Source organism: Eutrigla gurnardus (genome assembly GCF_963514095.1).
Source record: "Eutrigla gurnardus genome assembly, chromosome: 4".
Classification (NCBI taxonomy): Eukaryota; Metazoa; Chordata; class Actinopteri; order Perciformes; family Triglidae; genus Eutrigla; species Eutrigla gurnardus.
The window spans coordinates 14,812,108-14,836,871 of NC_139918.1; the positions used below are offsets into that span (position 1 = coordinate 14,812,108).

At 44.0% G+C, this 24,764-nt stretch overlaps 1 protein-coding gene across 18 annotated transcripts in view; it reads right to left on the bottom strand.

Annotated features, from left to right (window-relative positions):
• The window catches only part of svilb (supervillin b), a 43,934-nt gene that overhangs the window by 3,332 nt on the left and 15,838 nt on the right, over window positions 1-24,764 (bottom strand). For 6 of the 18 annotated variants that reach the window (XM_084008535.1, XM_084008545.1, XM_084008534.1 and 3 more), the window contains 33 exons: window positions 22,719-24,062; window positions 22,058-22,228; window positions 21,839-21,876; window positions 21,654-21,712; window positions 20,970-21,106; window positions 20,653-20,748; window positions 19,167-19,458; window positions 18,363-18,428; window positions 16,520-17,255; window positions 14,372-14,864; window positions 12,133-12,265; window positions 11,187-11,243; window positions 9,973-10,050; window positions 9,326-9,473; window positions 8,911-9,006; window positions 8,580-8,660; window positions 8,258-8,435; window positions 7,996-8,174; window positions 7,517-7,672; window positions 6,970-7,106; window positions 6,281-6,428; window positions 6,048-6,193; window positions 4,486-4,661; window positions 3,948-4,095; window positions 3,396-3,684; window positions 3,116-3,267; window positions 2,769-2,874; window positions 2,106-2,313; window positions 1,842-1,975; window positions 1,163-1,321; window positions 930-1,073; window positions 511-632; window positions 186-341 (listed from right to left, as the gene is read on the bottom strand). In XM_084008535.1, the coding sequence (XP_083864661.1) occupies window positions 186-341; window positions 511-632; window positions 930-1,073; window positions 1,163-1,321; window positions 1,842-1,975; window positions 2,106-2,313; window positions 2,769-2,874; window positions 3,116-3,267; window positions 3,396-3,684; window positions 3,948-4,095; window positions 4,486-4,661; window positions 6,048-6,193; window positions 6,281-6,428; window positions 6,970-7,106; window positions 7,517-7,672; window positions 7,996-8,174; window positions 8,258-8,435; window positions 8,580-8,660; window positions 8,911-9,006; window positions 9,326-9,473; window positions 9,973-10,050; window positions 11,187-11,243; window positions 12,133-12,265; window positions 14,372-14,864; window positions 16,520-17,255; window positions 18,363-18,428; window positions 19,167-19,458; window positions 20,653-20,748; window positions 20,970-21,106; window positions 21,654-21,712; window positions 21,839-21,876; window positions 22,058-22,228; window positions 22,719-24,062 (6,763 nt within the window). The remainder of the gene's footprint in view (window positions 1-185; window positions 342-510; window positions 633-929; window positions 1,074-1,162; window positions 1,322-1,841; window positions 1,976-2,105; window positions 2,314-2,768; window positions 2,875-3,115; window positions 3,268-3,395; window positions 3,685-3,947; window positions 4,096-4,485; window positions 4,662-6,047; window positions 6,194-6,280; window positions 6,429-6,969; window positions 7,107-7,516; window positions 7,673-7,995; window positions 8,175-8,257; window positions 8,436-8,579; window positions 8,661-8,910; window positions 9,007-9,325; window positions 9,474-9,972; window positions 10,051-11,186; window positions 11,244-12,132; window positions 12,266-14,371; window positions 14,865-16,519; window positions 17,256-18,362; window positions 18,429-19,166; window positions 19,459-20,652; window positions 20,749-20,969; window positions 21,107-21,653; window positions 21,713-21,838; window positions 21,877-22,057; window positions 22,229-22,718; window positions 24,063-24,764) is intronic. The other 12 variants (XM_084008538.1, XM_084008539.1, XM_084008543.1 and 9 more) reach the window with 10 other exon arrangements.

Genomic DNA, 24,764 nt, shown 5'->3' on the forward strand with positions numbered 1-24,764 from the left:
CAGATTGCCTCTTTAAATCCTGCAAATCTCCTAAAAACTATAACCAGAGGAAGTCAAACATGCTCCCTTAACAAGTGTGTTTATTTTTATGTTTGATGATGTTTGATTTTTGCCTCCAAACTAATATAAAAAAATCAGACAAAAATCAGGTTTGATGCAGCGGTTTTGTTTGTGGGTTTGCTGACCTCAAAGTCCTGGTCGGTCAGGTAGATCTCCAGGCGGAGCGGGTCCACCCCCTCTGGGAGCGGCCGGGCCTGCAGCTGAGCCAGAGGGAAGATGTTCTGGCAGAGCCGGGCCAACACGTCCTCCACCAGGATGATCTGGTTACACACCTCCGCCTCCTGCAGCCACAACACACCACATGGCATGAAGTCCTAATAATGACAGCAGCTGTTTGGACAGTTAGTTTATTATCCTGTGTGTAAAGGTGGAAAAACGAGTCTGAAAACGAGTGTATTTTGATAACTTCCACCAATGTATGGTGTGTGTGTGTGTGTGTGTGTTGCTGACCCTCTCTGTGATCTCAGCCACGTCCTCTCTGTGCTCCCAGCTGGGAAACATGTTGGTGAAGGTGAGCGGCTCCAGACCGGCGTGGATCAGATAAGACTTCTGAGGCTTCTTCTCGTTCTTCCCTGCAGGAGAAAATCACTACAATAATTCTCAAAAAAGACTCTGAGTTCCACTAGTTTGATAGAAAACAGGGATGCAGGATGTTTTTCGTTTTCTCTTACAAATACAGTCTTAATATTTCCAGGTTGAGATAAATGGTATGAATTTGAGTACTTGTTGTGAACACTTCCTCAAAGTTAAAGTGACAGGGAATAAAAAAAAATATTTTCTGACAGTGTTCACCAGTGGCTATAATATTAAAATATTTGAATAACATATAAGCACATCTATCATCTGTCATTCAATGAAGCATTTCTTACCTTTGCAGTAGCGCAGCACCGTCTCCATTGCACACTTCCTGTCTGCGTCCCAGCGGATGCGTGCCGAGCCGGTGCACTCGCTGTCCTGAGGCCACCAGCCCTGCCACAAGTAGACCTCGTGGAAGTTATCCACCAGGAACAACGCTGTCAGGGAGGGACATTATTATTGAGACAAGCTGTTAACTGCAAACAGCAGTCCTCAGTTCGTCATGGTGTATTTATTGCGCCCTCACCTGGTTGCTGTGGTGTGTTGTACAGGTCTTCCTGCAGGAAGGGCAGTGAGCTGACCAAGTCTGGAGCTCTGGACTTGTGGAAGAACTCATCCGCCACGAAGTCTCCAGATGTGCTGCTCAGCTGGAAGAGCCGTGGGGTGAAGTTGAATTTGCCCGGATCTGAAAAAGAAATCCAGAAACCAACATGTAACAAAATAAATCATTCCTGATTCCAGATCTGGGTCTGTCTTAGGGGGGCTGGTTGTTGTCTGAGGTCCCGCTGGAGTCTGAGCTGAAGCAGTTTCTGTTGAACTGCATGACTTTGCTATAATTGGCGGCACTGATGACGAGCATTCAGAGTAACTACATAGAAATAACGAGTCTCGTTTACTTATGTAGGTCATACAGAGGCTTCAGTACTACATTTAGACGTTTCATAACCAGTTCAAAGTTCCTCACAGTAACTTTAAACAGTGACGGATTTGAGACAGCTGGCTTTTATTGTCGTGTCATAAAGGGAGCTACCATCATAAACTATTGTTCTTGGAATGGTAACAGATATCTTTAGTGTACTACTGTCATCAGTCACACCAAATGCATTTAAAAAATGTGACACCCATAACTTTATTTTTAAATGCCAAAATATATGATCTGTCAAAAAGGCTTGCAAGTAACCAAAGCACACGGGGACAGGCTGTACCTTGCAGCATGCAGTCGTAGGCCTTCCTGTCTTTTCTCCCCAGTGCTTCCCAGAAGCCCGGAGGCTCAACTCCCTCGTCACACTCATGGATGGTCACCTTACTGCTGCTGTGGAGACCCGCCTCCAGAGGACACCTGACACACAGACACAGAATTCATCTTTCATGGCACCCACCACCACTGACCAGTTGCAATCACTTGAATCAGCGTCGATGTATTGACTAGTATGTTGAAAGTCATCCTAGAGGTCGTCCTCGACACTCACTGTTCTTTGATCTTGAGTGCGGCCGTGTTTCCCACGCTGCGAGTGTGTAGCTGCGTCTTGCAGCCTTGCCACAGGTAGATGATGGCCTTGTTGATGTTGAGCAGGATCATGGAGGCTCTGGAGCGCAGGCTGCTGCAGTGGCACGCCACCTCCAGCAGGTGGCCCTCCACTGGCACCTCGCCCCGCACACAGTACAGACGCCACTCACCTGGGCACAGACGAGTGGGTGAACGTGGTCAGTGGAATGATGGCATATGTAAAACTAACACAACTACAAAAGATTACAAAAGATACCTCATTTTAATAACAATTTATGTCTTTTACTTTCATAAAAGTAAAACAATTCAATAAAAAACATTATTTTATATTTATTTTATATATTTTATATGATAATTCTGTTTTGAACGATTGCCACTTATAATATGGGAAGCTTCAGCAGTTCATGTTTTATAATCACAATTTAGTTTTTAATTGCTGCCTGAATGTAAAGAATGTGCAGGAAAAATAAGGTACTTTTGGCATAGGCCTACAAGCAAACATTGTTCACAGAACCTTTTGTCCCGGGGAATCATTTGCATAATTTAGATATTGAACAACAACCTTGTCTACAGCAACCTTGCAGACACAAATGTCAATAACTAGAATAAAAGCAGGATTGTTTACTCTGAGTGTTCTCCTCCTCCTCCTCCCTCTTGCCAGCGTGGACGATCATCCCTCCGTTAAAACACTGCAGGAAACACGGAGGCTCCTTTCCTTGCTGCACCTGAACCTGTAACAACACAGACGGAGGAAATCAGTGGCCAAATTAATACAAACAAAAGAATCTGGAGAATCTACGATGCTGCAAAAAACAGCATTGATAGAAAAACCAAGTTATTTTGTAATAGAGGAAGTCTAGTATGCAAAAGTGAACATTAAATTAAAGTTCAGTGTCTACTTTTCACTTTCTATTACATTGGAACAGTTTCTGATTTGATTATGTGGCTGGTGAGAAGCCTCGTCTCCGCTACCTGCGCCCCTCTTTCCTCGTCCAGCTCCACCGTCATCAGCGCTGACGTTCCCTTCTCGCTGACGGTGGAGTGTCGACCCTGCCAGAAGAAGTAGCAGCATCTCTCCTTCCCCGGCCCACTGCTCCTCACCTCGGGGTTCTGCCTACGACCAACTGAGACACGCGTACACAACAAGAGAAAATACATCAACAACATATTCAGAATCTTTAATAATACTGTTTGTATTGTATTATAGAGGTCATAATTGGCATCGCGGGCGAAGGAGTCCGCGGTGACTAACCTGAGGTGTTGACCATGTACTTCCACTTGACCACGTAGGCGTCGCCCTCGTGGAACTGGCCGATGCTCTGGCGTGGGAGACGGCTGTAGTCGAACTCCAGGATGTGCCAGACGTCTACCGACGCAGTGCTGATCTCCTGAATCCTCATGTGGTCCTCGGTCTCCACTGGGCCGTGGCCGCGGCCCACATTCACCCCGTCCAAGAGGGTGGAAATGGACGACTGGAGGACGGGCAGCATCAGGCTGACGTCGTAAGGCTGGCATTCTCGTCCCGGGGCCTCCTGAGTGGTCTTACAGAAAAGATGTATGATTTTAGAAGTGATAATGTCAAGAATAAGCCATTCTTATGACTACTTGTCAGTGGTAACACATGTGCTCATTCTTCTCTATGATGCTTTGTACAGCATCCACACAAAGGCATATTCTTGCTTACTCTTGTTTCTACCTGTGTTTAACAGATGGGGACATAGAGAAAACACAGAAAGCCTCTGTGATGTGTGTGACCTGAGTGAGTCTTGCAATTATCCTCGTGAAACAAGCGTTGGAGTTGTACCTTCTGCTCAGGTATGAGCTCGCAGCTTTCCTTTGGTGTTGGCGACTTTGCTTCGGTCCATTCCACAAACTTCTCCTTGAACAAGATCGTCTCGTTGTGCTCCGTCAGCCTGCCGAATATCGCCCAATCAGGACGGCCCTGGCCCTTCCTGTGTATGGATACACAGACACAAAGGAGAAAAGATGTCAGGATGAAACCGTATGCTTTGCTTAGTCAAAAATCTTAAGACAGTGTGTCTGTGTGTGAGAGTCTTGTATTAGCGATGTTGTGGGGACATAAATGCATTCACACAGTCACAATATGGGGACTCATCTCCCATCTGGGGACAAATGTTGGCCCACGTGAGAAAACCAGTAACTTAAGGGTTAAAGAACTTGGTTTTTGGGTTGAGATATATCTCAACCCAAAAGGCTTACTCAAACCTTAACCGAATCCAAATGTATACATTTGGATTCGGTTAAGGTTTGAGTAAGCCTTCAGAAAATGAATGGAAGTCTATATATAATATATAATATATGTGTGTCTGTGCGTGTCCCACCTGGGTATGAGTGTGTTGCAGCCTCCGGGGTCCAGTGGGTTGACGTCACAGCAGGTGTAGTCAAACATCCCGTTCCAAAGGTGTTTCGCGAGCTGGAAGGCCACTTTCCTCTGGGCCAGAGTCACCTCTTTACCGTGCCACACATACACCTCACTGCCGAAGTCAAACACCAACACCTGCAGCACAACACCAAACACAATGTGAAAGCAGAGGTGAGATGTTTGTCTACGCTAAAGGTTTGAGTAAATGCCTCTATAAGCATCATGTGGACAGTGCTCATGAATAAGTACTTTTTAATCCATCTGTATTACATGTAGTATGTAGTATGTACAAGTAAAGACTGTAACAGCATAAAGAGAATGAGTAAAATAAAAATAAATAATAAAAATTGAATTATTAAAGTATAGCTGAAATGAAAAATGCCCCTTTAACCCTATTAGATTGCACGTCCGATCAGGTTCACCTATTTATCAAAATCTACCAGATCAATTACGAAAAATCAATTTATTTATATTTTTAACTCAAAATCCATATATTTTTTTTTATTCCTGGAAAACAAATATGACGCGTGCTTACATCATGACATCCATCCATTAATCAATCTATAACTTCGGCTCTGCACAGAGCTGGAGACGGTCGAGAGATAATCTTTTAAATTCCACCGAACGTTATGTTCCACATGTTTCACTCATAAATACATGACAATACAGAAGCTAGATACTCTTGAAATGACAGCATACAACAGTAACAACAAACTCAAGTGAAGTGACATTAGAGTGAGAAATTAAGATTGAAAGACGCTCCATCATTAATATGCTAAATAGGCAATATAACTGCAGTGCACTCCTCTGTGTTATCCCCGCTGTCCTGAACACACTTAATTTTTTCAGCAGCAGCAGTGCACAGATGGATGTAGGAGGTGCTCGCCATGGCACCTGCTGTTGCTTAGCAACAAATTAAGACCAGCTTGAACCAGAGCTCGTCTTGACAACACTGAAATATTATAAATGTTGATATTAAGAGCTTGTTGCTTTAAAGGAAAACTCCCCGATAAGGACTCTTAAACGTAATTATTTTATAGAATGATGTGAAATCAAATTGCCCATTTACTACATTAAGTTGGAAAACACCAACCATCTATTCTGGCACAAAAAGTATTCAAGCACTTTCAAGGACGGGTGTCTTTTTGTTTATTTTCCAAAAAATGAAAGGCATTTCAATGCAAATTCACGACCTTTCAAGGACTTCAAAACAACAATAGCCAGTTGTCCGTTCTGTGTGCACAGCAGTGTTCATACACAGACCTGCCTCTGTAAATGAGAAATACACAAAGTGGCTCGGGCCAAGCCACACAACACTATTCCAGTCAATCAGCAATAGTGGGCGTTCAAAAGACCATGCATGTATACGGAGAAAGGCAGTGGGAGTGAGGGGGGTGGTAGATCTAATATTTGTTTGGATATTGAGTTCAAATATAAATAGTTCTCCAGTATCCACCTTTTAAAAGGCAGAACTTATGACGTATAATCCAAGTTAAGAACACACAAAAAGCAAACATGCACCTCCTTGGACGCCAGCAGAGAGCTGCGAGGCACCTTCCCCCACTCGTCGTCATCAGGAACCAGCTTGTCATCCAGCAGCCTGAAGATACAGTTGGTTTCCACAATGGCATTCTCAAACTGCTCATCCTCCTCTGGTGGACCTGCCGCTGGAGGCACAATCAGACAGATGTGTAACATCAGTTTACAACCTAAACCTTCTTGTCAAACCTGAATATTAGGAGCCCGTTGCTTACGTTGGTAAGCAGTCTGTCCTCCGAGGATCGTCCAGAACTGCTGGGCATGTGGACTTTGTGGATTGACCCCTTCCTCGATGGTCTGCACCTGGTTCGCCCTGCAGCCCATGTCCTTCTTCGTCTGGAGGAAGGTGGCCATATCTATTGCCTACAAGCAAGAAACAGAGATCTGATGTAAACAACAAGGAGCTTTTCTTGATTAATCCAAAAATGGTGAACTGACCTCAACAACATCCTGCTTCACTTTTATACACGAATGATGAGTAAAAGTACAACATATAACTACTGAGTCGGATACAGAGGACACAGTGAGGTAACTGGGAAGAGACTTGGCTGAATCATGTTCAATCTTTGGTGCATAAAATCATAACAAAATGAGGAGACAGCCCTGATTGAGGAGGCGGAGTAGAAGAACCGATGCTTATTACAAAGTGTCTAGACAGACATCCTTTGGGGAAATGGAAGAGCTTTAGTCTGAAAGCATGTGTTTGGTAAAGAGCACAGATTGGCATATTTGCCAGTGTGTGTGTGTGTGTGTGTGTGTGTGTGTGTGTGTTTGTATGGAAATGAGAGGCAGAATCAGTGAATCATCTTTCTCACACAACAATTCGATTCTAGATGTGAAAAACAAAACTCTTGAGCATAAGGCCCAGTCAGTAATGATTAATAATGGAGGTGCGGGCGCTCACCTTCGCCTTCTCGATGACATTTGAGAACTCTCCTATCCAGACGATGCAGTGCTCTGGAGTGACCAACACGAAACAGTCGCCGCTGTTCAGCGACGACGCTCTCGGCTCCACTAATCTGGTCTGAACGTGACGACGACCTGGAAAGACCAAGTTATTAATCGGCTGAGTTATAGAGACAAAGCACGATTAAGTCCCGCCCACACCGGGGGACAAAACAATGAACCGCTCTCTATCGACTTGTATTGCTTGAAGGCCTCCTTGTCATTTTTCTGTTGTCATGGAAACAACAGAAAAATGCCTAAAAGCTGCTGTCACAAACTTAAGTGTCAAAATAACTATGAGGTGTTTAACTGGTATTTCCAAAAATATCAAACTATTCCTTTAATTTGTATGTTGAGTCTATTCCTGCTCAGCTTTCCCTAAAAAAACTAATAAATTAGCTTAATTTTATGCAGATCGTCAGTTGGCATAAGACCAGGTTTTAATTAAAGCTTAACATCTGTTATCAGTCTAAGGAGGTGGCAGGGATGATAGAAGGGGTTTCTACCTTTGACCTGCATCAGCATGAGGTTCTTGTAGGGCACGGCGCTGTTGTTGGACATCTGCTCGGAGATGTTGACGCTGCGCAGACTCACGCTGCTGAAGTTTTCTTTACTGGCCAGACCTGCCAGCGCAGCCTCAGAGTACTCGGAGGATTTATTCACTGGAATTAGAAAGAGTACACATTTTTATACAAAAAAGAAGACCTACATGGGGTAGAAAAACAACATAAATGCTTCATTAAACTTTAAAGAAACTAAACCCCTCCTGTAAACACTGCTACAGAAGTGGGGCATGTGAGGCTGCGTTCCAATTAGGGCTGTTTACTCATAAAAAAAAAAAGAGGTGGAGACGAGTGTAGTTTTGTAGGCTGTAAACAACGATGATGTTTCTAATTTTCCACTGGGATTTACAACAAATAACATGACTCGTGTTGAGTCTCATTCCCGATCACACCAACAGATAAACCTGCGGCGTCATGCTTACGCTCACTCTTCTCGGTCTTCATCCTCTTGCTCTCCAGCTGTGCCACATTCAGTCTCTGCTCGGTGTACTCATGTCTGATGTCCTGTCTGGCTGCCAGCATCTTCAGAGGGTTTCTGGACGCCTGGACGTTCCTGGACGGACGCACCGAACGCTTGTGCTGCACCATGGCCGAAGCCAACCTTGGAAAGGAGAAACGCATGAGCATGAGTGTTGTACCACATGCGCGTTGTATAATTTAAAGAGAATAGAATCATTTTCTTACAAGGGGCCCTGAGAACCAAAGATGGCGTCAAAATCCTCATTGATCTCAATCCTGGTGGGCATGCGTGGAAATTCAGCAACACGTCTGTAGAACTTGGAGAAGATTTCGTCATCCAGCTTCATCACTTCCTTCACTGCCTTCTCTGTAACTGTGATGGTGGTTTCCTGCAGACCTGCCACTGATGGAAGGACACAAGACCACAATCATAAACACAACAAGCCTAGAAATAAGCCGAAAAACAAAGATAACCAACGACAAATCTTCTACTAGGTGAAGATGACACAAAACACTGCTTGATGGATTTCACTGAGGAAGTACAGACCTTTGCTGTTCAGACGTCCCAAGAAGCTCTCCAACTTGTCTAGTTTCTTATCCGATTCCATGTCTGGTCTGGCCTCAATTTCTAGCAGTGGAACAAATAAATCAAGACTCAAGATTCAATTCTCTAAAAAGTGTACATTATTTGGTCCTTTTACATATGATTCCCATGTTATTCAATAAATGTTTTTTATTGATGCATGTAAATGTTTGTAAATATATTGTATCAGGCTTAAAGTGCTGTTCAATTATTGGCTAAAGCAACAACAAATGTGCAAATTAAACAATCCATTGAGGTTTAAAGTGATGACACAGGACTTGAAGTTCCGTCTCACCCTCCTGTGGTTTGTTGACGACAGGTAAGCTGCTCTTGAGTTTGGTGGAGACCGGTGACAGGATGGGACTGATAACTGAGGAGGAGGCTGCCAAGCCTGAAGACACAGACAGAAATTCACATGAGATGTTACATTCGTAATATGTTTCAATTTGCAGCGACAACGGAGTCATGCTGTATTCAAAATCAAAACACCTTTCAGGTAATGATTTAATTTTTTAAATCATTACCTGAAGTTCTCAGATATTATCAATAAAATCCCTTCATGTTCTAAGTTTCACAACAAAAGCACAGCAGTGTTTGTTTACAAGATGTGCCATTTTATGTCTAATAAATAAAAAACATGACCAGCAACATTTCCAAATGGTGTACACCTCAATGAAGATGGCTGAGTAACAGCCGCTCTTTGCACTGACCTTTCTTGACCATGCGAGCGGCCACGGTGTACTGGGTGGAGTCATTGGCTGCTCCTTTGCCCTTTGTCTTCCAGGCCTCCTCACGCACTGAAATCATCTGTTTTCTCTCCTCAATGGACATCTGGGCCTCAATCTCCTCTCCCATCTTCTGCACAGACAACACAAAGTTCTAAACGATTAGAAAGGATCACATCTTGCATGCAAAGCAAAAAGCTTGGTTTGTCAGCTAAATTAATGTGGAGTTATTTTCTTCACAGATTTAAGAGCTGCATCATGGAGCCATAACAAAAAGCCAACACTGGAGCTACTTTCCAGGTCAAAGAACTGCATCACCTCTCACACAGCTTTCCTCTAACTTCATGTGACTACACACGTCCCTCAGAAGCATTTATTCATGTAGTCACAGTAACGCACCAAGCAGGTATTAAAAACTAGATGCACTCAAGCGTGTCCGGTTCATGTCCTGTCAGCCCATATAAACAACTTTATCCCACTGTAGGAGCGATGGCTCTACACTGAGTTGTGCTCATGCAGTCAGAACCACATACAACTCAACAGCACCCAGAGCGCCCATCACACCAGTAGCTGCAAACCAGGCAGAACAGATAAGACTCCAGTACATGCATGAGCCAGGTCCATGTCCTTACCTGACTATGATGGTCAATATACTGACACTTTTGGCCAAGGGAGATAGTAGGAGAAAAGGTGGAAGAGAAGACAGGTTCCTGAGGATGCCGAGGTGGGTGGAAAAGTGAAAGAAAGGAAAGCAAAGGAGGAAACGGAAGGAAAAATGATACAGATGAAGGAAAATAAAGGAGGGATGCAAAGGAGAGAAGGCCAGAAAGTAGGAATGCAACATGACTGTTGATAAACTGCTCTCAATGATTTCTATATACGCTATATGCTGTAGCTGAATATGTATATCTGTTGTTAAATCCCTTGTTTATGTGGACACATACTTGGAAAACAGATTCTGATCTATTTAAATGTGTTTTTGAAACATACATGCACACAATGTCAATTTATCAATTTGTTATCTTTAAAAATTGTAAAAGCCTTTAAAAGTAAAATTGATTGCTTGCGAAATAAAAGGAGAAGCTTAAATAATGAATGCACTTAAAGCCATTAGAGTCCATTGTATGCATTTTGTTAGTAACAAGCAGCAAACTGCAAACACTGTTCTCCCTCTAAGTTGAGACAGGAACAGTTTGTCTCAGGCACACAACGGTGCAGTGAAAAAACAGCTTAAAAAGGTGCATTAATTAATACTAGGTTTAAAAATGTCATTTACAATGTATTTATAACAGTGGTTAACAATATATATCTATGTAATGTGAATGTGTGTTTTTCTCATGTACTTTCTGAAAAGCAATGAAAAAGCAACAGTGCTTGGAAACGTTTGTATATTTTACTGTATTCACTCTTTTATGAAACTGTAATGTTTTCTGTGATCGTAAAAATGTAAAGCCATCTCAGAATAATTACATTTGCGTGAGTAAAGTACTGATGTTGCTGGCCATGGTCACAAATACGTGATCATAAAACTTCATCCAGCTGATGAAAAAGTAGAATGTATGTTATTAGACAACAGTTTTGATTCTATTTGGACTCTAATTTCTCTTACTTTTAATTCAATTGATTCCTGTAAGCCCCTTTCAAAACAGGACCAGCAAAAAGCTAAAGAAAGTTCCAGCTTCAGCAACTTTCCAACCACCATCCCACCATTTCAGCAGCATTCAAGCCAGCAAGCAAAGAAGAGAAGCAATCACACAGAGTCCACACAAAGCTGTGATTGGCCAACACAGATCCCACACGTAGCTGATTGGTTTAAGGGTGGTGTGTGGCCCACGCCGGGTCTTACCCACAGCTGTTCAGACACAGACACAGCGGAGTAGTCTTGAACGACCACCCCTTCCTCCTGAGGGGTTAAACACAGGGGAAGTTCTCAGTCAGGGGGAGAAAAGGGGGGAGGATGAGGGGGAGGGCATTGTTGCTATAATGGGTTTAGGGGTGAGCCTGCCTGGCGGATTACCATCCAGGGTTTAAAGCAGCCAGTTTCGCCCAACAGAATACTAATGTGAAGGAGATGAACTGCAGGAAAAAGTGCAAATCCTAAATTAGAGGTTCTCTGAGCTTATAATTGAACCAATAGAGATGCATATAAATACATATCAGAGATTTCCTTTTGCGAAATTAGCTTTCAACGTCATTATTGAAAGTAAGCCTGGAGCTTACCCAAATCTAATCTTGTAAAAAAAGAGAATGTACAGTATTCCCAAACCCCCAGGCTGTTAACTCTACTGCAGCGGACTGTACCATATGCTTCCTGGTTTACAGCCTTTGGGGCTGAATGCTGCACTGATCTGGACCACTGGGCTCAAACAACAGATGGACTGCAGGAGGAAATGAAAGGGGCACTTAGCTAAAAGAGCGGGCACAGGCGCTGGCATGGTAACCCTAAAGGATGGGGATGAAATGTGTTTACCCTGGCTACCTTGGTAAAGCTGCTCAACCATTATACCCAGATGTGTAACTTTTTGGAGAAATATATGGATTTTTTAAAATCAGGGACCTATAATTATCCCCAATAAGATCAATAACACAGTAGCAACAGTAGGGGTGAAAAGAAGAACATTCATTTCAACCTGGATCCCACTGGGTAAGAACAAATCTAACCGGCTATATCGCAGAGAGGGATCCCTACTAAAGACATCTTACAATGGTACCCATTAGAGCAAACAACACAAGCTACTCTTAAGAAAATGAGTCATGAGTTATCCATTATTAACACTGATGTGCAGACTGACCTTCTTCTCGCTGGTCTGCTCTGTCTCCCATAGCTGAGCCTGCTGCTCAGTGGACGCCACCTTCACCACTTCCTGTTTCTTGTTGATCCTGTTCCTCCAGTCCTCCTCACCACTCTTCTTCAGCAGTGCCACTCTGACAACAAAAATGCATTTCAATAAGCGCACTAAGTTAACTATTCTATTCTTGATGACACCTCAACAGACCAGTCATGTCATGACAAACTCCAGTGGACTTTATTCTTAACAGTGTTTCAAAGGTTCAAACGATACAAAATACTGTATGTGGGCTGAAGTGAGGTTGCATTTGTTTGTCTTGGGTTTTATCCCACTCAGTGGGCTTCAATGAAGAGCTGGAACAACCCGATGCACTATATGTCATATTGTCCGATAGGGTGGACTCAGATAGGCATGATTGGCTGTAACCTCACCTGTCTCATGATGAACTAATGAAAAATATAGAATATATTTGTCCAATCTTAAAGTTACTTAAGGATAAAAATGTGGGAGAACAGAAAATAAAGAGGTTTAAATGATGCACTACAATAATGCTTTTAATTACAGGTGGAAGTCTATAGAAACAAATGTTCCCAGGCTAGCATATCATAGTGCAGATTAGGCAAACATGTTACGAACATGTACATCTAGAATTCAACTAAAACATTGTGCCTCACTGGAGCTCAATATCTTGAAATTATTTAATAAACAAAAAAGACAATGGTCAAGGTGAATCCGAATCTTAGCAGCAGATCTTTTAACTTATCACATTTTTTTCGTAAAATACCAAAATGAACAGGCAGAGTCAGGATCGGCAGTAATGTACTCAATAATGGATTTTAACTCTGTGTTAAACTAGCTGCAAATAGAGTTTTGGTGTGATGGGTTTGGACCTCTTGAATTGCTAACATGTGAAGTATGCTAATGGGGCAAAATGTCCTCGCTGAACAACAGTTCTGCATTTCCATTATTTCCATGAAGGTCATCAGAAAACGATCATTCATGAGTGAAAAATCAGGTCAGAGATGAAAGCCAGCAAATGTGACCGTTGAGAAAAAGGCCTCCGAAGCGCTGATAACGGATGGCTGAGGGGAAAAAGGAAGTATGCCGCCGTCTCTGCTGCTAGGGTGTGGACAGGGCAGAAATGAGGGCATTGGGAAGAATCTAGAAATACTCAGAGGCCACACGGCTCTCTGCTGGCTGGCAGAAGAAACTGCTAAAAATGAATCACTCTCACCTCTAAAAATGTCATTGGATGGAACAAACCTACATACTGCAAGGACTTTTGCCTGATTCCATCAAACGCTGCACATGTATGAGGCCCTGGCTCGGAGTCTGATCTTTGCTGACAGCTCAGATTTCTGACTGGATCCTGGATTTGAATGGAATCAAGGTTTATTTGTGCCACCGGCTTTGCTCGGTATTTGGTTTGAAGGAGCATTTCGCCCCCTGCCTTTGCCCGGGACCGGCCTTTATTTTGGGAGGGACCTTGTTCTCTTAATTTGCAGCATTGTGAATGCAACAGGAAAGTAATGAGTAGTTCCCCTCACCACTGAACACATGTTCTGACCACAATGCATCTGTGATGGAAATAATTTGTTCTGTCCTATTATCTCTCACATTTTGCACCACTGCTGACCATCTGTGCAAAATGTTTGCTCTTTTACAATTGCCAATGATTTCTTAGAACAAGAGTTTTCCTCCCTTTTCTGCAAACGGCTTTTTATGTTCCCAGTGTTGTTGCCTGCAAAGAGTGGGGGTGATAATCAAAAGTAATTGTTCTCCACCTTAGTGTACCCAGTGGAAGATAAAGTTAGACTAACTATCCGTATATTTTATTTTAGCGTGTGACAGGGATTGAGGAGGAAGAAAAATGCACCACGGACTGTTTCACATCTAGAGTAAATACTGTAAAATGAGCGTACCTGTCATAGCCATTCAAGTTACATCATTATTATTCAGCTTTTATTCTGCTAAATCATCCCATTTTCCTCATAGCAAATGTTCCAAGGTTTATATGCGATCACACTACACTGTCCAAATTTGGTCAATCACCCAGTAAGGTATAAAATAACAGCAAACAAAATGGGCCCGGTGTCAGAGAGTGTGCTATAATCCTGAAATGATGCTCAATCAGTGTTTTTGGCAGCCAGCCTCAGCCGCTGGCAACTTTGGGCTCAAAGCCTTAATAGTGGCATTAACCTGACGGATAATGCGTTTTTAACATCACCAATCCATCACTCACCTCTCCTTGATGGACATCTGTTTGGCGGACATGCCGTCAGACAGCTGGTCTCCAGAGTCTGTGGGGGACAGCAGATCTCCAGAATGGTCACTGTGCCTGCTGAAGTCCTCGATGTGGTCCAGGGGCAGGGACTGGGACTTGATCAGCCCCTGGGGGAAGGACTGGGGTTTGGGTGGTGTCTGTGGCGGCACCAGGGGTTTGGCCTGAGGCTGGGGGGATGTCTGCAGGTAAGGCTTAGGGAGAGGCTGGATGAATCCCTGAGGTTTGGGCTGGGTTTGTGGGGACTGAATGAAAGGTTTGGGGTACGTTGGGGGCTGGACGTCCACTGGAGGTTTGGGTGGTGTTGGAGGAGGCTGCTGTGTGAAAGGTTTAGGAAGAGTCTGAGGAGGCTGGCTCTTGGTTTGCTGCTGCTGGCTGCTTGAAACGTGAGACACGGTCCTGGATGACACTTTAGCGATCAGTGGCCTCAGTGGCGCAGGATGATTCGGCAAGTCTGAAAGAAAAGCACACAGTATATTTATCATCATGCATAAACGTGAACTGGTCAAAATGATTTGTGTAGTATCAGAGTCACCCACAACATTATTCTTACTTTTTCACTTTTTATAAATGTCTAGAATCAAACATGGGTAAAGCAACCAATAATTACTTGTTTGTCATCATGTTTTGCAACAGAACTCTCAATAAAGTTCTTCAATTGATGTCCTACACACAGTTTTCTGTTCATTTCACTGATGATTTAACGGCTCTGCACACTCACACGGCATTATTTTTGACAGATTATTTTTAGTTAGAAGTTATTATAGAGTGCAAAAGTGAGAGTTTGTTGAGGCTAATCTTTAACCTGTAGGTTATCCCACCCTGACATGTACAACAACACTCATAGCATGTGAAAGAATGTCAATCAAGCACAGTTCACACACCCACAAAAGACCTAAACCATAGGCTTTCCCCCAAATTATTATTTCCCATTACATCCATTTTTACCTACGCTGTTTGGAAACAGCTTTGTGGAGTCCTGCGGCTTTGAGTTAATTATTGTTTGATAACCATAAATCCCCTGTGTAACCAGTACTCATCCCTAAAACACATGCATGCACATGCAGCTGGTTTTATAGGGAAATACATGTCATTTCTGTGTACAGTATCCTGTTCACATAAGTCATATTTTGGGTGCTCTTCTCACATTAGGAGTCAAAACATTGGTGAACCACCACATGTTAGGCTAAAGACTTTTGTTAAGGTCAGGGTAAGGGTCAGTGTTAGGCATGTAGTGGTAAGTCTGCAGGGAATATGTGTCAGTCATTGCCAGTCCTTCTGGCCTCACAACACGATAGTCTAATAGATTATACTTGAGTGAAGATCGACCCATGCAGAACTAAATAGGAGTACGGCCTGCAGACAAGGCATCCATTGTGTCCTTCCTGCCCTCTACCTGCTTCATGGAAGTGCCGGCCAATTGTTCTGCACTCTCTCCCTGAGTGCCCTGGTCTTTCTGTGCACTGTTTGTGTGCATGCATGAGAAAAAGACCACCCGTGGACACGTCCTGCATTAGCACATAAAAACGGGTCAGGCCCATTATACTGTAGTATGTGCAAAGCTAACCCACAGGCGTAATACGGTGCACAGGGACCACAGCCCCTTTACAGGCCATGACAGTGAACACACGGAGTTCGATTTAAAAAAAATCTCTGGCGCCTATTAACTGACAAACAGCATGTAATGAGAGGGCTTCCTCTTCCCAGACAAAGAGAGCCACGAGGCAAATGCATGGAAAAATATGCTAATTAGATTCAGTTTCAGACGCCTCTCTCTCTCTCTCTCCTTCACACACTCTCTTGCTCTCTGTATCAGCCAAATCAAATACCCCCAGCTGGGACAAGTGTGTGTGCAGCCGGCAGAAAGCAATCATGCGTGGGAGCATGCTGCATAAGACAATGAGGATAATGAGAATAGCCCCTTCCCTAGACATTGCTTCCCCTTCTTTTTTGTCACTCCCTTTCTCTGTTTAGCATCCTTTATGTCCACTCCGTTTTCATCTTTCCCATATCCCTCCTTTTACCCTCAGCTATTCACATCCCTTTATTATTCTCTCACTCACTCCTCTCCATCTCATATCTGTGGAAGTCGTCGGAGAAGCCACCTACCTGAGATGCCTGGCAGGCTCCGGCCGCTGCTCTTCTCCTGCTCCTGTGTGGAGGAGCCGTGAGCTGCCTCTCTCAGGTACCCTCCTCTTCCTCTTCCTCCTCCCTCTGCTCTCTCTCTACTCTCCTTGGAGTGTCCGTCTGCGGCTCTCCAGCTGGGCAGAGGCTCTGACTCGCCCCTCCACAAAGAGGGCTCAGCAGAGTGCTGAGGCTTGGGATGCTGCTGCTGCTGTCTCCCGTCCCGGTCCCTGTCGGGGGAGTGCTGCTTTCCCTTAATGCTGCCGTCTTGGATCTCTTCTCTGGCTCCTCCCTGCTGTCTCCCCCTAACCTCCTCCTCCTGGCGCTCTCTGAAGCCCTCCTCCACCGCCTCCCCCTGCTGCCTGTGACCAGAGGAGGAGGTGGGAGCAAGAGGAGCCCCCACTCTCTGCCGGCTCTCAGGGAGGAGAGGGGAGGAGTTGGGCTCAGGCTCAGGGTGGCCTGGGTCCCCACTCTGGGTCATGGAGAAATACCTCAACGCCCTCTCCTGGTGGCTGCTTGTGGTGCCGGAAGCCTGTTGTTGGGCAGGTATATAGGGGATGGCTGTGGACTTCCCTGGACGGAGACTGTCGTCATCGCCAATGCCGCTGCTGCCAGGCGTGATGGTTACCGTGGTGACGGAGGCTTGGGAGGTGACGGCCGCCACGGAGCGGATGAGGGAGGCTGACAGGGGCTCCAGTTTGATCTCACCTCCGTTTTTCAGCTGCAGGAACAGCAGGAATCATGTCAGATATTCAGAATGGAGAGAAATACAACAGGAGAGCTGGAGAAGGGATGGGTTACATGTGGCCGAGGCAGGGAAATTAGCAAGTAATGGATGAATTTGTGGGTGTTAATGCAACAAATGAATGGATGGAAGAATTAAGTGAGATGACAAAGAAAGAACTGCAGCAATCAAAGCAAATTATGGAAACAATATTGAGTAGTTTGCAGGTTTGCTCATGAAGCCGCAGCTGCAAAGCAAATTGTCAAGCACAACTGAATCAAAAAGACAAAACAGACAAACATTTGCCCATACAGTTTATCTTACGACACTCGTAAGCATCTAAGCTATGTCATTCATGACCAATTTCACCACAATCTGGTCTGGTAACCTCTATTTAATACATTTCATTCAAATGAATGCATGGAATAAACAGTGGTTTCCTTCATGTATATTTTTAAATTGGCGTATTTCTCATAAATGTGGCCATTGTCTCTCACACTTACTTGTGTCAGGTATACCACTGTACTAATAATGTGACAACAGAAAAAGACTTTTATTAATTTACTTGTTAATGTTTAACATTAAAGCTGTATCATTATAAGCATCAATATTAGTGTGTGGTATATTGAACTCTGACCCATCTCTTCTTCCTTGGCAGCAATACAAGGTCTTCGTATTGACTTTACACATGTCTGCACACAGCCAGATCCATCTAGATACACATTTTCTGCATTTTTTTTTTCTTTTGCTAGTTCATTTAAGTTGGCAGGAAGCCTAAATAAACTAGCATGCAGAATTTGCAGTCAAAGAATCTCATGCCTGTTATGCAGTGAAGCATGTCACAGAATCCACTTCCATCCATAAATAAGGATCCATGGAAAACAAACAAGGCTCCCTAAACTTTCAGAACAATTCCTTGTAGCAAAGCAACATCTACCACTTAAAATGCACACTGAATTGCATTTATGGATATAATCAAGCGGAGCTCAGCTACTGTAAACAAGACAAGACAAGACAACATTGGTCACAAGCGGGCCCATCAATCAAAAGCTGGCCATTTGATGCAACCAATCAGAAGCTCCATACAGGCAGCAGGGGTCTTACATGTTTTCCCTGATTGGCCGCTAAGTCACCGTTACACACCTCAGAGGTTGCCGGCGCCTCAGCTTCCTGTGTAGACACCAGTGACTATTGAGAAAATGCTGGAGCTGAACGCTACCTGTTATGGAAGGAATATCAACTTTGATCATGTCTTTGCATGTAAGTCATCTGTGGACAACGTGTCGGTGAAAAGTGGTGACACGTCGGGTGACATTTTGGCAATGTAGATGGAATTTTATCCCAACTTTGGTCTTTCTGAACTTCCATGGAGAAGATACTAAAATGCAAATGCAGAACAAACTCTGTGACCTCTGCTCATTTCCTTGTATCTGAGAATCATCCAGCTGAATCTTATAATTCATCCATCACGCACCAAGAGAAACTGGTACACTGCAAAACAGTGTCAGTGACCTGGAAGTGAATCGTCCGTTGCTTCGGGCCTATTTACTGTAAGAAGATCTTACAACCAAATAATCTTCCCATGTAGTGTTGTTCATTTTAATTAATTCTGTTCTACTGTCATACTTGCAAATGTCACAAATATCTGCTGATGCTATTGTTGGTATGCTTCTGTGCTAATTTCACGTTGGTGGCTATATCTATATATAACGTTTGGTCATAACAAAAATGTTTTTGTGACTTACTCCTCTCTTAAAAACTTCATCAGACTCATCATTCAATTTAAGGGGGCAATTAGGATGAATGCCAGCAAGGTTGGTGGGGGGTGTCTGTCCTACAAGCTGCATTACACCTTGATTTTCCTCTCAAAAAGAAACGATAATTTAAAACATTACAGGCTTATTCTACCTGCTCCACCTCCCCCTGGGTAATGGGTTGAGTCTGAAATCGGGTGTTGGCCCTGCGCTGGCGGGTGTCTCCTCTGGCCCCCTCTGCGGTTTTGCCTGTAGGTACAGCCAGGCGGTTGAAGAGGGCCATCTTCTCAGCCAAGGTGAGGGTGGATAGGTCGGGTTCGTCTGAGAAAAACTCGAGGCTATCTCCCACAGGACCAGCACTGGGAGCTTGAGCTGGTTTCTGGTGCTCCTGGGTCTCCTTCTCCTGATCCTGGACTGCTGAGGCCGGCTTCGAGGAGGCCTGAATACTGGATAAAGACAGTGGGACGTCAGTGGGTAAGGGATGGGTGTAAGACTAATAACCATTTGATTTCTGTTTCTAGACGGCAGAACATTTAGTTGCCTTTGACTTCTAAGTTTTAGATATCCTATGACATGGATGACCAAGAATCTTCAAAGACATTTGAGTATTTTTTTTAATTTTCAGTTTTAAATGAAATAACTGTAACCTGTTTCTATTCAAACACCTACCGTCTTAAGGAAACAAAAAAATATATTCATCTGCTAAATAAGAAAGAACTGAACATACATGCAAACACTAGCTAACAGGTGAAATAACTGTGACAACTGCGGCAGATTATAGGCATAGCAACAAAGACATAAGTAGATCAGCACACATATGCCAGATAATCATATAATGCACTCGGATGTTTGGAGGGGTTATGGAGATCTCGCGGCACTGTGCTAAGTTAAACCAGGGTTGGTAAACAAACTGTAGGACACGTGAACCCAGACATGCAAAGGGCTTTAACTGACTCGACCTCTGACCTTTCCATGAGGTATGTAACCTCTTTTCTTCACTGATATTTGTGAGCTGCAGTGGTGCTTCAAGAGGGAATGCTTGGAAACTGGGCATGAGAAGTAGTAAATGAGTTATTGTGTAAACGCTGACTTTCTTCCCCTATAAGGTGCACACAGTGAAGAAGCAGCACGTGAGGGGGGCAGAAATAACAAGGTAAGATGAGCCGAGGATGAACAGATCAGCACTGCAGCCAGGAGAGGGAGTTGGAGGTTAAAAATGCCTCTGTGGCACAATGAGTACAAATGACAGGAAGCGGCTTCCACTTCTGTTACTGGCAGTACATTTCGATTTGTTGCAATCAACATTGTCCTTCCATAATGCATAGATTTGAAGCGAAGGGTAGCTTTTTTATAGCTTAAATGCAAATTAATCTCTATGTTAATAGCAATGAATCCGCTTGGTGAAATACTTTGATTCATTAAGGTAAAAGTGTCCTTGTGAATATTTTATTTCTACACATTTTTTATAACAAAGAGAAAATGACAGATGTAAAACTAAGCTGCTTGTCATTCAATATAGACATCCTGTGTGTTTACATACAGTACAAGCAGGTATATCCTACAGGGGTAACGAGTAAGTAAGCAACACATGCAGACTCACACAGATGGAAAGCATATATAAGTAAGCAGCCCAGCTGTACCTGATGCTGGTCACACTGGTGCAGACTGCAGTGGGGCCGGGGGCATGAGTTACATTAGCGTGGATACTCGTTGGTTGTGACGATGGGGCAGGATCACTTAAAAGTGGAGAAAAGAAGGTATGAATTAAAATGCAAGACCAAGATAAGGAGTTGAGAGGTGAAATTAACAAAAGATGACTAAAATAAGTTAAAAGTGGTGTTTGAAGACAACCAGAAAGGCGACATAAAAAGGTGAAAGTATAAAATAAAGAGAAAAAGACAGGAACAGTATATATTCTACAAATTGCATGATGCAGAATACAGCTATACAGATCTACCTTGAGACATTGACCACCTCCTTGTTAGTGACGGGTTGAGTGTGTGACCGGTCCTGAACTCTTCTCAGACGCCTTTCGACAGCAGTGTTTCGAGAGCGTGGTTTGGGAATACTTCCATCTGATGTCCTTTCTAGCTCCTGGAAGAATATGTCAGTAAAACCACAGTACTTTGGTTCAGTAAAGCTGAGGCCCACAACGGTGTATTAAGGCGTTTTTTTTTTTTTTTTTTTTCTAAAACAACCTGGGGCAACATTCAGAGAAAAACCTCATCCAAATCAATGTTATTTTCTCCTGAATAGTCGCAATTCACAGCATTGATAGATGTTTGGATGCTTATAATTAACATGTGGACTGTGGGAGGAAGCCGGAGAACCCACGCTTACACGGGGAGAACATGCAAACGCCACACAGAAGGAACCCGACCCGGGAATCGAACCCAGGACCCTCTTGCTTTAAGGCGAGAGTGCTACCCACTACACCACCGTGCAGCCCTATTTGAATGTCTATCAATACCTAAATATGGTACCTGCAATACCAAAAACAGCATCGTCTGTTGGAAATCTGAACAAAGCTAGGGCTTTTTGTTTGGAGATCATGATTCTAAAACATTGCTAATTCGAAAATATATACTGGTATTTATCATCTGCTTTTATGATTGAAATGTACATAACGTAGGAAGTGTACCCTGAAGAGAGATCTCTTGGCAGCCACACTCATCTTGGCCCTATCGTCCAGTTTTCCTTCTAATGAAAAAGAGAACAATTATGTTACATGGCATCAACTGTATTGTTACTTCTGGAAAAATGTCAATAACATGTCCTTAAATGATGACGAATTGTACGTTCATATAAGTAGTAGACTGAACTTACCTTCAGTATCCTGTAGCTGTGATGGGCTAAGACGAGACCTGCAGAAATCATATGTCATGCATAAGCATTTATATAATTTGAGTGGTGTGATCATCATGAGCTGAATGCCATCCTAGAACCATGCTCTGCCATGCAATTCAGTGTATTCAATAAATACATCATGTAATAAATACAAAGACTCTGAAGAGCTCCTGCAGAGACAGAGAGTCTCTCCTGTACCTATCTGACTCCAACCGCTCTGCAGAGGTGATGGGCTGCGTCCTAAACCTCTCCGACATGCGACTGTCTCCTGGAGTGATGTAACGTCGAGGTCTCCGGGCACCCCTGTCCCGATCACTGCTGCTAGCTGGGTCTACCTCCATTGCTGACAGATCTACTTTAGTAGTCTCGCTTTTAGAGTGGTGTATAGATTCAGAAAGATTGACGAGGACAACAAAAAGGAAAAGTAGATGTAAGAAAACTATGAACAAAGGATGGTTTTAGTAGATTGGTAAACTGTTCACATTTGTTAGCAGTTTACCAGAAACTGCACTCGAATTAGAAGATCAGGGTCTCTGAGCATAACCTTACTGCAACCCAACTGTGAAGTGCCATCACCCAAAGTCAACATGCAGCAGCAGACAACTTCCTTGCAAGAACTGATGCTATTGTAAGTGCACAAGTAAGTTAAGCTCAAAAAACCAAACTGCAGACATGACGATGAACATGATAATGGTAGATGGTCATAGCAACACACCTTGACACATTTCATGCCGCAGAGTGACAGTCTATCAGCAGTATCTTCCTTGGATCATTGGATTATTTGTTTGCAAAAGCTTACAAATGCAGCGTTAGAAAGTTATTTAGCGATGCAACACAGAGCCCATGCCAGTGGACCTACAACTCAGGTTTCCGGTTGGCATTCTCCAGATATGAGTGTCGTAGCTGTGCTACTGACACCCTGGTGTCCAAGGAGCCCATCTCCCCGTTAGCCATTCCTGATGGAGGGATGACCCTGGATGTCTCTCTGTTGGCCGCTGCCCTTTCCATACGATACATGGCAGAATGCTCGCTTATACCTATATCTGACATAGCGCGGGTTCGTATCTTGGGTTTGGGCCCTCCTTCCATGCCCCTGGGTTTGGCCTGCGGCAAAGAGGAGCTCTTCTGGAGATAGACGGCTGAGTCAAACCGGTGGTTCCCTGATGGACCTGGCTGCTGTCGCCTCTGAGGCTCAAAGTTTTCATCTAATTGGGGCTCTTGTTGATTTCTCTGAGAGTCTTGCTGCTGACTTGGAGGCTCTTGTCTTGGGAGCGCACACTCCTGCTGTCTTTGAGATGGCTGTTTTTGAGGCTCTTGCGACTGTTTTGAGTGGTCGTACTGATGCTGCATTTGAGGATCTTGCTGTTGAACTTGAGCACCGCGTTGTCTCTTTCTGGGTTCATACTGTTGTTGCGCTGGGCTCTCTTGCTGCTGAATTTGGGGCTCTTGATGGTACACAGGCTCTGTGGGTTGATGTTGTCTGGGCTGCTGGTGTACAGAGGTGAGGGAAGGCTGCATAGATTGAAACGCTCTCTCCTCTTGGCTGTCATGGCTAGAGAGATGCTCTCTCCCTCTTTCTCTAATCCTCTCGACATTTCTCTCCCTCCCCCTCTCCCTCGGTCTCTCTCGATCCCAGTCTTCCTCGCCTCGACTCATTCTCCTCTGTTCTGGGCTGTAGTTCTGCCAGTCCATGTCTTCATGCCGACCCCTATGAGTATCATCCACACTCTTTTCCCTTCTGCGAATCTCTGAGGGCAACACAGCTTTCCTGCTCTTAAGCAGGCCCTCTGTTTGGGCCTCTTCCTTCAGGGCCTGCCTGGCCTCCAATCTAGCCTCCCTGTGGGTGGCATGGATTTGTTCGGCACTCACTCTCCTTCGTGGTTGTACCTCTGGAGGTCCGGAAGGTTTTGCACTAGCCACGGGGGCAGGGATGGCCATATAGGGCTGAGTGTCAACAACAGGGCCAGAGTGTTGGTACTCAGGGGCGGAGAAAGGGTACACTGTTTGGCCATGGGCAGGATGGTGGCCTGGGGTGGGCTGAGGCTGGGGGACAGTCCTTTGCTGGGTGGATTCTGAGCGTTGTGCCGTGAACTGAGCAGTGTTCCCCTGAGTACGGTGTCTGTTACCCTGGTGCCTGTCTGGACTCCAGTCGTGGGGCCTCTGGACAGTTTCATCCCTGGACAATCGTTCTCTTACTCGGAGTCTTGAGGAAAGGAATGGATAAGGGACACTGAGATTCCAGTTCAATTAAAGACAAGCGGAATTCTCCATACTCAAAAAATCAACTCAACCCAAGCTTTTTTTCTAAAGGAACAGAAAGGATGGTAAATGATCAAATAAACAAATAATCTTGCATATGGCAGACAAATTTGGAAAAACCACAGAGACTGTAACTTCAAAGCCACTCCCCCAGAACACCCCAACAAGTGCTCGAGATTGGTGTGCTCCCAATTAGGAAGTAAGCAAGTCCAATTATTTGCTCCGGCCACAGTCCTGCCACGGCCACAATAAAAAATGTTTTATGTCAGAGCATTTAATTTATTCATTGCTATCAGTATGTCAGTAGGAGGAGTAATATAACAGAAAGTGTTTCTGAATAGAATCACCAACTCAACCTTTAACATCTGCAACTCAACTTTACAAAAGTTGATGATGCAAGACTATCATGGGACCAACTTGAGCTCTCAAACCCTACAGTAGAATTGCAACAAGGTCAAGCAGTGGCATGCCCTGTGTTTAAATATGAGTCTTAGTTCAAACAACTCTCTCCCCATGATGTCTCCATGCCAAAAAAGAAAGCCAAACTATTTTCATCTCCAACTTTCTGACCCCTGGTAGCCAAAGGTTGCTCTAATCTCATTGTAGACCACTAAGCCATACATAATTGATGGGCCTCTGCTTTATC